Source organism: Paramormyrops kingsleyae, chromosome 4 (assembly GCF_048594095.1).
Source record: "Paramormyrops kingsleyae isolate MSU_618 chromosome 4, PKINGS_0.4, whole genome shotgun sequence".
In the NCBI taxonomy this organism is placed as follows: Eukaryota; Metazoa; Chordata; class Actinopteri; order Osteoglossiformes; family Mormyridae; genus Paramormyrops; species Paramormyrops kingsleyae.
This window is the reverse complement of record NC_132800.1, coordinates 38,990,722-39,005,743: the sequence shown is the minus strand read 5'-3', so window position 1 is coordinate 39,005,743 and position 15,022 is coordinate 38,990,722. Positions and strand designations below refer to the sequence as shown.

Here is a 15,022-nt window from a genome sequence, read left to right as displayed (position 1 = left end):
TGAAATCCTGTGGCGTCAGGTTGTTCAGATAAAGGCTGATGGGACGACCCTCTTAGCTGCTGGAAGAGAAGTTAGTTGTTCCGAGCTTTATTTCTCAAATATTGAAGCTGTACAATAAAATGAAGTCATTCAAGTCCCAAAAAAGGCTGGATGCCCACATATGACGAGGGCCTGAGTTAACAGGATAGGGAGAATTTGGGTAAGCTGTGACTTTGTATATTACAAATATATCTCTTGCTCTCCAATATTGACCACTGCTGTAGACCCAGAACTTGAAATTGCCACATATATTAAAAATTTAAAAAAAATTGCCACACATTTCCACACCCATTTGTTGACGTGTCATTATTTAAAGGATATAAGACTCCACAGTCAAACCTCAGAACAGTCCCAGAACACGAGGTAGGAAAACTCCTTTCTGTTGGTCATATGAATGAGGTTTCCTAAATATTGTAATTATAAATTCATCCCATAATTAACGATTTAACAACGATCAGGTATTAATGCAATTGCAGGAAAAAATGTTTCATTTTTAGTTAACTGCTCTTTCTTGGTTAACTAATTATATATATATATATATATATATATATATATATATATATAAAATCCATGCACCTACCTTAATAAATACTAGGGTTTCGATTCATTTTGTATTCAGATAGAGTGTCTATCGCATGTATTTTTTTTTTTTTAACTGTGAAATGTTTTATTACATGCTGTCACATCACGGGTAAAGACGGACGTGAAGGCAGGCATGGGGAAAGCAAAAGGGGCTTTATTAAACACAACTACACACAGGGCAAAAGGAAAGGGACCACGTGGGGTCAAAACAGGGTAGGAAGGATCAGGCCAAGACACAGGGCAAGCTGGGGAGCACATGCAGGCAGCAACATCAATGACCAGACTGGGGAGCTCAAGACAGGGAGGCACTAAATACACCACTGAGGAGGAAGCAGACGAGAGGCACCTGGGGTGAGCCACACAAGGGTTGTAGCAAGAGAAAAGATTAAACAAGTAAAACAATGGAGAGGACGAGGGGAAAGGAATGCAGGGCATGACACATGCTATAAATGACTCGCACTAAGCTCTCTCATTTTGTTTATCATTTCTGTATCCCCTTAGCTAGTTTGTTGTTTTCTATCAGATTCTCCCACCTTATTTTGGAAAGGGTGAAGATGACAGCATTTAAAGTACTTCCATTTTTTGGGTTGTATCAAGGTAAGGAGATTTGTTAAACAACCAAATCCATCCAGGAAATACAATGCAGTACTACGGTCCGACTGGAGGACCATAATGTGCCATTTGTTAAACCCAATCATCTCTTCTCAGTATCTCTTGGAGCTCAGCTGAAAAGTAACATTGTAGGAGGGGATAATGCAGACCAGAATCATTGGCCTTGGATGGTTGCCATTTTTGTGAAAGAGCAGAACCCACACACCAGACACCAAAGCTAACTTTGCATGTGGAGGCACTCTCATTGATCCTAAGTGGGTTCTGACTGCAGCACATTGTGTCCAGTAAGTGAAGGAGATGCTTCAATGGTGAACAGCAGCTGGAAGTGGACTGCTGAAGCAATGTGTGGCAATATGCTCTTTTTCAATGTCTTTCCAATATAAAAAACATTACATATATGAAATGTACTGTGCCTCTGTGATGTGGGTGTCTTAGGTGCCTTGATGCAAAACAAATCAGGGTGCATGTTGGCATATATGAGAGAGATGACCCCAGAAATGAAAGGGAAGTGGAATTCTTCATTCAACATGAGGCGAATGCTCACGGCATACAGAGGAACGACATCGCCCTCCTCAAGCTCTCTCAGCCTGTGAAAGATGTCCAGCTGGTCACCCTCTCCAAAGCCTCTGATGTTTTCTCCTCCAATGTTGAGTGCCGTGTTGCTGGCTGGGGCAACATAAAGCAAAATGGTGAGTATAATTAGGTTACTTATCAAGAAGCCGTCAACAATCTGGGTCATTACTGTTGATCACTATACTCATGTCCATCACCAGTCCCAGTGGAAGCTTATGTGGCACCTCAGGCAAGCTTCACCACCGACACCCCCTGGCAAACACCCTATTTCACTTTGTCTAGGATGGTGCATGCTGCAACTCACTGTGGGGGGGGAGGGGTTGTTAGGTTAGTATAGACTGAGAAGATGGCGCCCTAGGCAGCTGCCTATGCCGCCAAATGGGTTGATCAGCCCTGTCTATAACATGGTAATTCACCCCTTGTGACTAAATTACTCCATCAATCATTGTTGTTCCCACCTACTGCAGTTCCACTGAGCAAACCAGGAAAGCTGCAAGAGTTGGCAGTCCCCCTTGTCAATACTCAGACATGCAAAGAAAGTTACAAAGATTCCCTGACTGTTTTTGATGAAAGCATTCTCTGTGCTGGGCTTGGAAAAACCCAAAACCAAAAATTATCTGGAACTTGTCAGGTAAGAGCTCAAGTTCATATCACATATGCATATTGCATATTTCTAATGATACTTACAACACCTACTGCAAAGGATGGAAACTGGTCACCACAGTGTCACCTCAATGGAGAATCGCAACTCAACCAATCAAATTCCTGCTTTTTAAAATGTTTAATATGTGTACAAACGTTGATCGGTAAACAGAGCAAGTTAGCTAACGTTAAATAGGTAAAAGCTAAATTACATAGCAAAAGCTTAACTTCACTTCTAATTTAGCACAATAAAATGTATAGTGCAGCACAAACAACATCAACATTTACACTTTGTTAATCATCTTGTCGCATACAGTAAAAATTAGTCAGTGGGTAGCGAATGTCGATCCAGCCCCGCTGTTTATTAAAAATGTCCGTGGCATTGACCTGTCAGTCAAAAACTTATTAGCCAATGGGGACGCGTCCCTGAAAAAACTCGCCCACGCGAGAAGTTTGTGTCAGGATTGTAAGCTAACCGCAAAGTCAAGCAGCGCAAGCGAAAAAGCTGGCAGCGTAAACAAAGGAAAACATTATCAAAAGACCAATCGTGTTTGCAAGTTATAAATTTTACTTTTGAGATGACATTTCTATTGCTTCAGTTAGTTTTTTTTCTTCTCGAAGCCTTGTTTTTGCTTGATGTCAAAAAAGTTTTGCTTGATAATATTGGCACAAATCTGATTCCATAAACTCTCACAATGCTAAACATCTACAACATTGCAACTGCACTTTATGTACACTATGTAGTATATATTTCTGTAATCTTTGTATGAGTTGAAAAACGAGCAGCACTGATCAGGATTGCCATCGTATTTCTCTGGCAAAGCCACCGGTATAGGGAGAGAGACAGAGGCTCGCGGAGGGGAGTCTGGTAGGACACTCTGGGCGGCTCTCCCTTCCAGAAGCTGAGAAACCAGTGCGGTCAACTGGTCCACCTGCCGTTGGAGTGCTGATGGGTTCTCCGTTGGGTCCATCTTGACACGATCGGGCAGGACACCAGAGTCGGGACCCAAAATGTGGGAGACACCAGGTTTATTGCGAAACCGATAAATGACAAATCCAAAGGGCAGCACTGGGAACGTAGTTGGGGACGGAGCAGAAGGGTCGTGAGCCAAGGGGATCAGTCCTACATGATCACACAGGACACGGGGAAGGGCAGGACAGGAGGCTGGAACAGGCAGGAGGCAGGATGACAGGAGGTCCAGGACGGGCAGGCGGGACAGGCGAGGAGGACAGGGCAGGCAGGATACGCGGGGCAGGAGAGAGAGACAATAGACGATCAATCGCTCTGCAAGGCACACCTAAACAAAGGCAACAATACCTCCCGAGGTCCGCTGGTCCAGGACCGTCCTTTTAACTAGAAGGGGCGGTTCCCTTCCGGGTTGAGTCCGCTGTGGGGCGTGGTCTTGGCAGTTGGTTGCAGAGGCTGATGAGCTGATGGGATGATGGCACTCAGGAAGGCACGGCGTTTGGAGCAATGGAGTGGAGCCCCTTGGATTCTCTCTCCTGGTGAAGCTTTGTCTTGGTTGCAGTTCTCTGTTCAGCTGGGCCATTACCGGAGGGCTTCTTGTGGGGTTCTTTTCTCCTGGGCTGATGTTCTCTGCCTCTCTTCGGGCTGATGGGCTTTTCTTTGCTCTTTGATGATATTTCTGCTCTCTTCTTTGTTCTGAGGTGCCAGGTTTTATGGTCTAAAGTTCATGAATAGGGATGACCAGGAATTCGACTCCTGGACCAATGGCTGGCCATCCATTTGGCGGGCTTTCGGAAGGGGGTCCGTATCAGTCCTTTTGGGATTTATGACCAGACTGATTCTCCCTTTACTGATGATTTTCATTAAGCTGTTATAACTTTTGATACATCCACTTTTATGGTAATCACTGACCAGATTTGGAATCAGGAGTGATTGTCCATCAGTTTGACACCAAACATGCCATACCAGCTTCACGGGTTCGCACCTCATACCATCTGTATTAATTGATTAACAATTACTTACATTATGTATGTGACTGATTCACATCAGTATATGATACAGGTGTTTTGGGTTGCACCTTAACAGATGTTACACTTTGTACAGACATTACATCACATATTCACATTAAAAACAGCACATATTATCCTTAGATAGGCGTGGCCATTAGTTTGTGGTAATACCAATATAAGTTGTACATCTGGAAACAACATATTTTGTTTGGTGTGGCTTATCCCAATTGATCTTCTATAGAATGGATAATGTACACCTTAATTCAGTTCTTTAATATAGCATGGTAGAACTAAGAAAGCTTGCTAACGTACCACTAAGATCAGATAAGGACCACGAAAGAATGTGGAGAAAAAGGGGGGTTGTTAAAGAAAGAAAGAAGACTCTGAAAGTTAGGACACACTGGTTACACTATTTAATTTTCCAGATTCTTCTGGTATAACCATGAGAACATATATGCAGTGGTAGCTATACCTATTTATTTATTCAAATTTATATGTGTTCAAGTGTAAAGGGGTAAAATAGGTGATACTCCGTGAACATGGTTATACGGGTGGCACACAAAACATTAAGATTGTCTAAAATTCTAAGGACATATACAAACATAACCTATCTGTATATTGAGACTAGTAGTCATGAGTAAATCAATATACAGAGTATACAAAAGCCAAACTTAAATGAAACTTTCTATAGGGTGTTGGTCTGTTGGGTGAGTGGTACAGTATGTAAGGCAGGATGTCTGGGGAGGGGGTTGTGTGCCAAGTTGAGGGACCCCTGTCCATTAGGTTCACTCTGCTGTCTGTAGGTCCCTAAATCTTTGGGCAATAAAAGTTGGAGTGATGGCCTCCCTTGTTATCTGTGTGTGTGTGTGTGTGTGTGTGGGGTCACTAACCCCCCTTTGGTACCTCTCGTACCAGGCTCGGCCTTGTCTCAGGCCACCTGGAATTTAAGCCCTGTGATATGTGCATGTGTGATCCTACACTTCTGAGATTCAGATGGAGTTCTAGGTAATTTTTTTTCGAATTGGTTGGTTCGACTTTTAAGAAATATGAGTTCTAATGAGTTCGAGATTCAAATAACACATATACATTTTTTTAACATTTACCTTTATATTTATAAATATAAATCCATATTACATATTCATATTGTAGATTGTACGTTCATTGTGACTTTACATATTGTTGTTGTTTTTATACTGTTGTGCTTGAGAGACACCATCGACCGGAATCAAATTCCTTATATGTATTCGCTCACATACCAATAAACGCGATTCTGATTCTGATATTGGTAGGGACAAGTGGCTACCATCCATGTCCAGACCTACACCCTTGTACTCATGTAGGCCAACTTGGAGTGTAGGAATCTGAGGGGGGAGGGGGGGCATGTACCTCCCAACATTTAATTTGGCTTAATCTGCCCCCCCCCCCAAATAAAATAGATCTTTACATTTAAATTGCGTTTTGCCCTCCACAATATCAAACTCCTACACATTTGTATATATTCATATGCTGTTAATTACATGTTGGGTAGGTAGCTTTCCAGTATGTAGCATTGATGCAGATTCATTTTTGCAGGTCTTCATGCTGACAGACAGGCTGAATCATTGTGGGTCCAGTGGTCTGCGGACGTGAAGTAGCTCTTTATCTTGCTGTTGAGGCTTCCCGTTTGCTCTGAGAACAGCAAGGGCTAACCTGTGCGGGGTCATCAGAGTGGCAAAGCGTGCACATGCAACCATTTAAATTCCTGCTTGTTAAAGTGTTTAATACGTGTACAAACGTTGATCGGTAAACAGTGGAAACCCCAAACTCACAATGAGTCGTCATATTTCCAAGTGAGACTTTTGTATGAATTAAACATAAAAACATCTGCTCAAAACCTGAGAGTTTACTAATATACAGAGGTGATCAAAATGAAAGAACAAGAGAAAATATGGACTGAAAGCCCACTCTGTGGTGACCAAGGCACTCAATAGCAAGAAGAACGAAAAGGCAAGACTAGCCCTTTGCTGAGAAGCATGTTGTGTGGACAGAGGAGAACTGGTCCAAAGTTATCATTCAGTTGGTTCAGAAGGCAAACAGTATTTCTGGCACTGAATTGTGGAAAGACTTGACCGAAAGTGTGTGAAGAAGTGAGAAAAGTTGAGAGGGGTAAGAGCCATGGTGTGGTGTATGCTCTCTGCTGCAGGAGACAGACCTCTCACATGGTAAGGTGAATACTAATGAGTATCAGAACCTCCTTCAGCAACATGTGGTTCACTCCATAAAATAATTTTAAAAATAATTTTAAATTGGATGTCCATCCCCCCCGCATCTTTGTCTCAGGTCATTTTATCACAAAATTGCTTTGGAGTGTACACTCTGTATGGCAAATTGTATTATCTGAGCAAGTTTCATTTACATAGCACCAACAGAGCCAGAATTCAAAGGGGGTGCAATTCCCAGCAGGTACGTACCCTGCTGTAAAATGCACCCTCTCAGGATCTCCCAGATGATTATATAATTTTTTGATAATACACACAGTGGACCTATAGTTATCTGATCAAGCTTCACAGATTCAATTTCAGTGCAACACGATTTGAAAAGGGTGCATAACCTTATGCATAAGGACGCACCCCCACCCCTGCATGTTCCTGTCAGTTGATCTTCTCCTAAAATGCTTCTCATAAATCTACACCATAGACCATGCACAGGGCCTAATTAGCTGCTGTGTTCTAGTGAATGGATTAGATATACTGAGTAACCTTATTTAATGCTAATGCTAATGCTAAACAGGAGCCGTGGCGGTATACTGACGCGAAGGTGGGAAAACTCCGGGCTTGGAAGGTGAAGTCCTTTAAAGTTGATGGTGCACTAACAATTAACTTATACACGGATATCTATTTTATGTATGTATTTTATTAAAGCTGTTAATCAGTCTCCCCCTGCTCCGATAGCAGAGCCTTCGCAGCAAGGTGAGTGGGTGACGACCCGGCGGTATAATAGTAAATCCAAACCTAAGTCACACCGGCACCATTCGCTGATTCGCGTTTCCAACAGCTAGGTTCTCCTCACTCAGTGAAACACCCGTTGAGATGCCTGTCGAAAGTGCTCTGGAGATTCTATTCTAAGAAACAAGAGAGTAGCAACTCTAATGACCATAGTAAACTGTCTCCCTGGTGCCAGAGCAACCGACATCTCAGCAAATTAAAAAGTGCTGGTTAACAGTAAGCGTAAATATTCTCAAATTGTTATCCACCTCGGCACTAATGATGTCCGATTAAGGCAATCAGAGATCAGTTAGGCAAATTGATCACCTCTGTATATTAAACTTTGAGCAGACATTGTATGAATTAGACATAAAGTCTCACTTGGAAATATAGCACAACTCATTGTGTTTGGGTTTTCCACTATATTTACCGATCAATGTTTGTGCACGTATTAAACACTTTTACAGGCAGGAATTGGTTGCATGTGCACGCTTTGCTGCTCTTATGACCCCGCACAGGTTAGCCCTTGCTGTTCTCAGAGCAAACGGGAAGCCTCAACAGCAAGATAGATAAAGAGCTACATCACGTCTGCAGACCACTGAACCCACAATGATTCAGCCTGTCTGTCAGCATGAAAATCTGCAGAAATGAATCAGCATCAACCCTACATACTGGAAAGCTACCTACCCAACATGTATATATTCATATACTGTTAATTACAAGTGTGTAGGAGTTTGATATTGTGGGGGGCACAATTTAATAATTGAAATGTAAAGATCTATTTTATGGGGAGGGGGCAAATGAAATGCTCCAGCACAAAACTGGTAACTATGCCTGTAACTGACCTATAAACACTGGTGACCTAGCCATGCACAGGGCCTAATTGGCTGCTGTGTTCTGGTGAATGGATTAGATATACTGAGTAACCTTATTTAATGCTAATTACCTCAGCTTTGAAGTGATACATTTTGAAACCAGCACGACTTTGAGATGTTGTTTATTTCTACAATGTATGAGACGACATTTCAATGTCTACATGCACATGTTAATTGTTTAGCATAAGCCATGTGGAAATGCCTTTCATGGATGTCAGAGGCAGGTTATGCAGAGTGGGGGTCATATCTACAGGTTAGGGGTAAAAAATCAGAGCAGTTTTGCGGGCCAAGCCATCTGTGGTCCGGGGACACTCTTCTTCTCATTGTCCCGGCGATCCAGCATCGGTAGTAGGTAACATCAGTAAACAGAGTGGAAACCCCAAACTCACTAAATTTCCAAGTGAGACTTTTGTGTAAATTAAACATTAAAAATGTCTGCTCAAAACCTCGGAGTTTACTAATATACAGTGGTTATCAAAATTAGAGAACAAGAGACATTTTTCTAATATACAGGGTCACAGCTTATCTGCATTCAAAGTTATTCTAACCTGAATAGAAAAGATGTATTTTAATCATGCTTCATCAGTGAAAGCTATGCCACATCACAAAATAAGTGGTTTAAACAGGTTAGTTAACTGCTCTTTCTTGGTTAACTATATATAAAAACCCAAGCACCTATCTTAATAAATTTTATTAATTCCATCCATTTTCCAAACCGCTTATCCTTCTGGGTCACAGGGGGTCTGGAGCCTATCTCGGAAACTACAGGCACAAGGTGGGGAACAACCCAGGACGGGGGGGCAAATCCATCGCAGGGCACATGGAATGGTGATTCACTCACACATGCACAATTTTTTTTTTTTAGTAACTCCAATCAGCCTCAGCATGTGTTTGGACTGTGGGGGGAAACCGGAGTACCCAGAGGAAACCCCATGATGACATGGGGAGAACATGCAAACTCCACACACATGTAACCCAGGCAGAGACTCGAACCTGGATCCCAGAGGTGTGAGGCAACAGTGCTAACCACTGCACCACCATAATTAATTAATTAATTGGGTTTCAATTAGTTCTGTATTCAGTTAGAGGGTCTATAGCATGTTCTTTTTTATTACTGTTCAATGTTTTATTACATGTTATAAATGACTCACACTAAGCTCTCCCATTTTGTATATCATTTCTGTATCCCCTTAGCTAGTTCGTTGTTTTCTATCAATTTCTCCCACCTAATTTTGGAAAGGTTGAAGATGACAGCATTTAAATTGCTCCTAATTTTTGGGTTGTATCAAGGTAAGGAGATTCGTTAAACAACCAAATCCATTCAGGAAAAGCAATTCAGTACCACAGTCCTCCAGTCGGACCATAATGTGCCATTTGTTAAACCCAAACCTCTCTTCTCAGTATCTGTTGGAGATCAGCTGAAAAGTGACATTGTAGGAGGACACAAGGCAGACCAGAATCATTGGCCTTGGATGTTTGCCAGTTTTGTGAAAGACCAGTACCCACACAATGCTGGAGACACCAAAGCTGACTTTAAATGTGGAGCCACTCTCATTCATCATCAGTGGGTTCTGACTGCAGCATATTGTGTCCAGTAAGTGAAGGAGATGCTTCAATGGTGACCACCGGCTGGAAGTAGACCGCTGAAGCAACGTGTGGCAATATGCTCTTTTTCAATGTCTTTCCACTATAAAAAACATTACATATATGAAATGTACTGTGCCTCTGTGATATGATTGTCTTAGGTGCCTAGATCAAAAACAAATCTATATGCATGTTGGCATATATAAAAGAGATGACCCCAGAAATGAAAGGGAAGTGAAATACTTCATTCAACATGAGGCGTATGCTCACGGCATACAGAGGAACGACATCGCTCTCCTCAAGCTCTCCCCGTCTGTGGAAAAAGCAGTAAAGTCGGTCAGCCTCCCCGAAGACTCTCCTTCAATGATGAGTGTCGTGTTGCTGGCTGGGGCAACATAAAGCAGGGTGGTGAGCATATTTAGGTTACTTATCAAGAAGCCGTCAACAATCATGGTCATTGCTGTTGATCACTATACTCACGTCCATCACCAGTCCCAGTGGAAGCTTATGTGGCACCTCAGGCAAGCTTCACCACCGACACCCCCTGGCAAACACCCTATTTCACTTTGTCTAGGATGGTGCATGGTACTATTCAACATTGGGGGGTTTGTTAAGTTAGTATAGACTCGAAAGACGGTGCCCTAGGCAAATGGGTTGATCAGCCCTGCCCATAACATGGTAATTCGGCCCTTGTGGCTAAATTCCTCCACAAATCATTGCTGTTTCCACCTACTGCAGTTCCACTGGGAAAACCATATGAACTTATTTGCACAGAAGCAATGTACTAGAGAAAATTTAGGAACATTTCGGAAGAAAAGTAAGATTTTTCCATTTCATATTCTTACTCCCTTTAAAAACGTTTTTAAAGAAAACTTAGTTTTATTAGAAAACACTGAAGCTGTCACAGAAATGGCAGTACTCATAACACCAGTAAGTTAGTGGTATTACAATAGCAGTAATTATACCACTAGTCCTTGTAATGGTAAGGTACATCAGGAAATTGTGTGACTTAAGGCTGCCCCCTGAAGGCCAGATTTGGTAATTCATGTCCTGTCTCACATGATGTCTGCATTTAGGGAGACTCAGGAGGTCCTCTGATGTGCCCAACCAAGAATAAAAATAGGCCCTGGGTACAGCTGGGCATTGTGAACCAAGCAGACGGCTGTGGTGAAAAACCTTCAATTTTTGCTAGCGTTTCCTACCACCAAAGCTGGATCATCATAAAATCGGGGGTAGAAGAGTGTCCCAGGACCAAAGATGACTTGGCGCGTAAAACTCTTATTTTTCACCCCTGATCTGTTGATATGACCCCCGCTCTGCGCAAATTGTCATTACCATCCATGAAATGCATTCCCATATGGCTTACGCTAAACAATAAGCACTGTGCATCTATTTTTGAAATAAAGAGCATTTAATAAAATTGGTGCTGGTTTCAAAATCATTTAAAAAGGTAATTATAGCGTTAAATAAGGTGACAAGTGCAGTCTATCAAGTGCATTCATCAGAACAAAACAGCTGATTAAGGCTCTGTGCAAGGTTCGGTCACAGTTACGGCCCTAGTTTTGTGCTGTAGTACATCGGGCTAGTAAAAATATGTACTCCCATTTATGACTGTCATTCGAGGTCTTGACACCAAGCTCTTCCTAGAATGGATTTCTTGATTAACGTTAAAATTAAAACTGCACTTTCAATCGTTATTAGCATTGAATCTAATAGGGAAACGATTCATTGAAATTAGGCTCATGACTAAATCAGAGTTTATTTCACAAGCGATTACATTAACAGCTTTAATTACACACGCTGCCGAAACTCCTCCCTTTGACGATTAGGAGGCTGATCAGCCGTGAGTCTTCGGGGTCCTCGGCTGTAAAAATCGTATTCTTCCATTTTGAACACGGGGGCAGCGTCAGGTCAATTTCTACCCAGAGAATTGACTGCTAATTAAAATAGATAATGCATTAATTTTGTTAGGGTAACTCCGGTCAGCTTCACATTGCTCTTCAGCGGAGCATGCTTACCTTCGCATTAGTTTGCGTAATTCCCTTGATGGCATCAATCATCGCATATTGCTTTGCAGGAATAGCTAATCTGCTTTGCTATTAAAATGCCATTTTGCGGACTTCCCCGTCTGCTGTCTTCCGTGAGTCTTTAACCTAGTGCCGATATTTTTAAGTGTTCTTAAGTTATTAAAGTGCGTTTAGTTTGTCATGGAGTACGCCAAAGCTTTGGTTCCACACTTTGTGGCTAGGTGGGTGTTTCCCCTACCGCCTATAATCTTGCGAACCCTTCTTTGGCTCTGTTTTCAAGCCTTCTACCTTTATGCCGTGCAGCGGAGGACGCGACTAAAGCGATTTTTTTTTTTGTTTTTTTTTTTTTTCTTTTGTGAGTGCTGACTCACCCCGCCCCTGGTAAACTGTTCGATTGTGTTATCGAGAAGTGCCAGTTTCCTTCGTTCGGATAAAAGGTGTTCAGGCCTCTTCTCCCACCCCCCTTCACTTCAAATATTCCCACAATGCGTTTTTAACAGCCTGTTATTTTCACCTTGTGGGAACATGTGTATATTTTTCTATTACCCCAATCACCCCAAGGGGGAAACCCAGCTTTGTATTCAGATTTTTTTTGTTTACAATCAAAAAACGTCTTGTATTTTGTTTGGATATGTGCGGATCTCTTAACTGAGATTAGGACAATGTCCATAAATGAATGGAATCTGTGTGTTTGCTTTAAATACTACTGTTGTGGTACAAGAGATTGTCTGTCTGGTCTCCAAATGCTACTTTCCTGCACTTCCATGTTTGTGTGGTATCTGAGTAGCCTGGCTGCTCCCTTGCAGGAGAATGTCGCTGGTCAGCATGTTCCTCACCCACGGGCTCTCCCTCTTGCCACCTCGGCCCTTCAGGGTTTGTACATATGATCGGGCACAAAGACGGGCCGTGACTGCAACCTCCTTGGATGATCTGGTCCATAAGGTATGGACCTCTGCTGTCTTGGTCATACTGGCAATTTGCAGTAACCCTAACCCCTAGCTGTGTGACTCTGGTAGCAGTAAATGAATAGGCTATACAGCAGGGTTTGTGATTTTGGTCAGTCCTAGCTGTATGGCCAAAGCTAATAAGAGGCTAAGCTCATGCATTCTCATAGCAACTGTACAACCGGTCTGCCTTAGTTTGTATGTGGGCTGCGCATTGTGGCAGGAAATGGCTTCACACTTGTGCATTCGGGCCCCTGCTCAGTCTTCTGGTTTGGCTACCAGAAAAGATCTTCTGTTTGCACTCCAGGTGAGGGCTGCTTTACTGCTCTCCTGCCAGTTCCTGACCCTGACCCTAGAAGAGGACGGCAGTGTCATCGACACGGAAGACTTCTTCCAATCTCTGCCCAACGATGCAGAGATCATGGTGCTGGAAAAGGGACAGACATGGAGCCACATCAAGGTGACTCATTTTCCAGAGTGCTTGTACAGGCTCTGTTCTGGTTTTGGCTCCTTGCATATAGGTGTACAGTTGCCTTTTATCTGAGACTGCTCTTCTGGTGTCATCCTTAATAGGATATGTCTGTAAAAACGCTGAAGAGAAATGGAATAGCCAAGGTGACCTTTGACCTGTACAAACTGCACCCAAAGGACGTCATTGGCTGCCTGAACATAAAAGCCAGGCTATATGATGCCTATACCATTTCTTATGACATTCGGTGTACAAAGGCCAAACACCTGTTTGTGTGAGTTGCTGATCTTTCTGCTAACTATCTTTAGAACGGCATGGTTTTGATGTGGCTCTGATGCTCGACTTGTGCTCTTCGCAGATGTGCACTCTGCTTCCTGGCACGGATGGCTGCTGGGGTGGCCCATCTCCTCCTGTGTGGCTCGTCCTCTGTGTTGCAGTACTTTGAACATGACTGACCCCTGCTGGATGTGCTTCGCTGGCTCTTCCAATGGTTTAGCGTAATGGCCAAAGCTTCTTGGTTGAGACTTGCAGTGGAGTGGTTTAGTTAACTCTGCAAGTATCACTGTGAATTATTTAAAAAATCCACACTTAAAACCTCCGATTTTAACTTTAATGTCAGCTGATTGTGTAATAAAGCAGAAATTAAGTGGGATCTGTCTTGCACATTGACCACTACCAATGGCACTTAAACTCAGCATAGGGCTTCACAATGTAGGATTATTATTATTTTTTTTTTGCACTAAATTACTATTGTGGGTTTTTCTAGTGAAATTTTAGGTAAACTATAGCCAAATTGTGCTTTTTATCTACCACTCAAGTCCTTTTCAGTTTATGATGTTGCCACAACTTAAGCCAAAAAAATGCCTTGTACTTTGACTTGGCTGCAAAGCAGTTCTCTGTGGAAACCAAGTTTGTACTAACACTTGTATGCTTGTGATGTGCTCCCATTTTATCAGTATATGGGAATGTGCTGGTCATCACACCAATCCCCTACTTAGACTTTGAATGGACTCTTTGCGCTGTTGTGCTGAGAGGGTGCGAGTGAAACAGCATTAACCCTGCAGGAAAGTACAGTGGTACCTCAGAACTCGAACTTAATCCATTCAGAACTCAGGTTTTTTTATATATTTATATATATATATATATATATATATATATATATATATATATATATATATATATATATATATATATATATATATAGCATTTAAACACAAAATGAACAGGATAAAACAAGAGCATTTTTTTCCCTTAATGGCTTCCAAAACGATAAAGAATGTACCCCGACACTACCACCGTCCTGTGTCCCGATCGTCCGCTCCTTCTGTGGCCCGCGCCCCCTCGTTAACCTGGTGTGGAATCCCTGTGTGATCAGCTGTTTCTGGTTGTCATTAGTCCTCTGTATTTAGTCTGTGTTTCAGTTTTGTTTCCCCAGTCGGGTCATTGTAACGTCATTGTGTTCTGCCTGTTCTCAATTAAACCTTGTGTTTCCCGCTCGCTTGAGTCTTGTCCCTGCTTCCCCCGGTCCCAGCTCAGCAGATCGTGACAAGCCCAAGCCATGTCCCAACACTGCGCGGACAATGGGGTCCATTGTTTATTTTTATTACACTATATTCATTAATTTGTTCGTAAATCAAACTTTTAGGTTGTAACAGTTGTACAACTATTGCATAACTTTTTGGTGAGTACAGTGTTACTTAATACAGTATTTTCAATTAAAAAAAAAAAAAAAAGG

At 42.3% G+C, this 15,022-nt stretch overlaps 1 protein-coding gene and 2 long non-coding RNA genes across 6 annotated transcripts; 2 read left to right on the top strand and 1 right to left on the bottom strand.

Moving 5' to 3' along the window:
• The first annotated feature begins 365 nt into the window (after positions 1-365).
• On the top strand, positions 366-11,064 carry LOC111859547 (uncharacterized). Its single transcript, XR_011990053.1, has 6 exons — positions 366-402; positions 1,123-1,218; positions 1,330-1,517; positions 1,669-1,922; positions 2,274-2,437; positions 10,924-11,064. It is a non-coding gene; the product is annotated as an uncharacterized lncRNA (long non-coding RNA).
• A 523-nt stretch (positions 11,065-11,587) lies between these two features.
• LOC111859538 (uncharacterized) lies at positions 11,588-12,000 on the bottom strand. The gene is made up of 2 exons (XR_002841842.1): positions 11,866-12,000; positions 11,588-11,784 (listed from the first exon to the last, which is right to left on the bottom strand). It is a non-coding gene; the product is annotated as an uncharacterized lncRNA (long non-coding RNA).
• LOC111859535 (lipid transferase CIDEA-like) lies at positions 11,620-13,939 on the top strand. Of its 4 annotated transcripts, none has more exons than XM_023842295.2 (5): positions 11,620-11,690; positions 12,681-12,816; positions 13,126-13,278; positions 13,392-13,561; positions 13,646-13,939. In XM_023842295.2, exons 2-5 carry the CDS (start codon positions 12,685-12,687, stop codon positions 13,740-13,742), a joined length of 552 nt encoding a protein of 183 aa, XP_023698063.1. In that variant the 5' UTR covers positions 11,620-11,690; positions 12,681-12,684; the 3' UTR covers positions 13,743-13,939. The 4 variants fall into 4 exon arrangements, with proteins under 4 accessions (XP_023698063.1, XP_023698064.1, XP_023698062.1 ...); XM_023842296.2 differs by lacking the exon at positions 11,620-11,690 and adding an exon at positions 11,950-12,095 and having other exon boundaries at positions 12,747-12,816; XM_023842294.2 differs by lacking the exon at positions 11,620-11,690 and adding an exon at positions 11,950-12,095 and having other exon boundaries at positions 13,156-13,278.
• The last annotated feature ends 1,083 nt before the right edge of the window (positions 13,940-15,022 follow it).

Bases quoted from the DNA above. Each gene is read 5' to 3' on its own strand.
- LOC111859535 (XM_023842293.2), top strand. From the start codon at position 12,055: ATGGAGTACGCCAAAGCTTTGGTTCCACACTTTGTGGCTAG. The intron at 12,096-12,680 runs GTGGGTGTTTCC...GCTCCCTTGCAG, and splicing joins GTTCCACACTTTGTGGCTAG to GAGAATGTCGCTGGTCAGCA. The intron at 13,279-13,391 runs GTGACTCATTTT...CATCCTTAATAG, and splicing joins AGACATGGAGCCACATCAAG to GATATGTCTGTAAAAACGCT.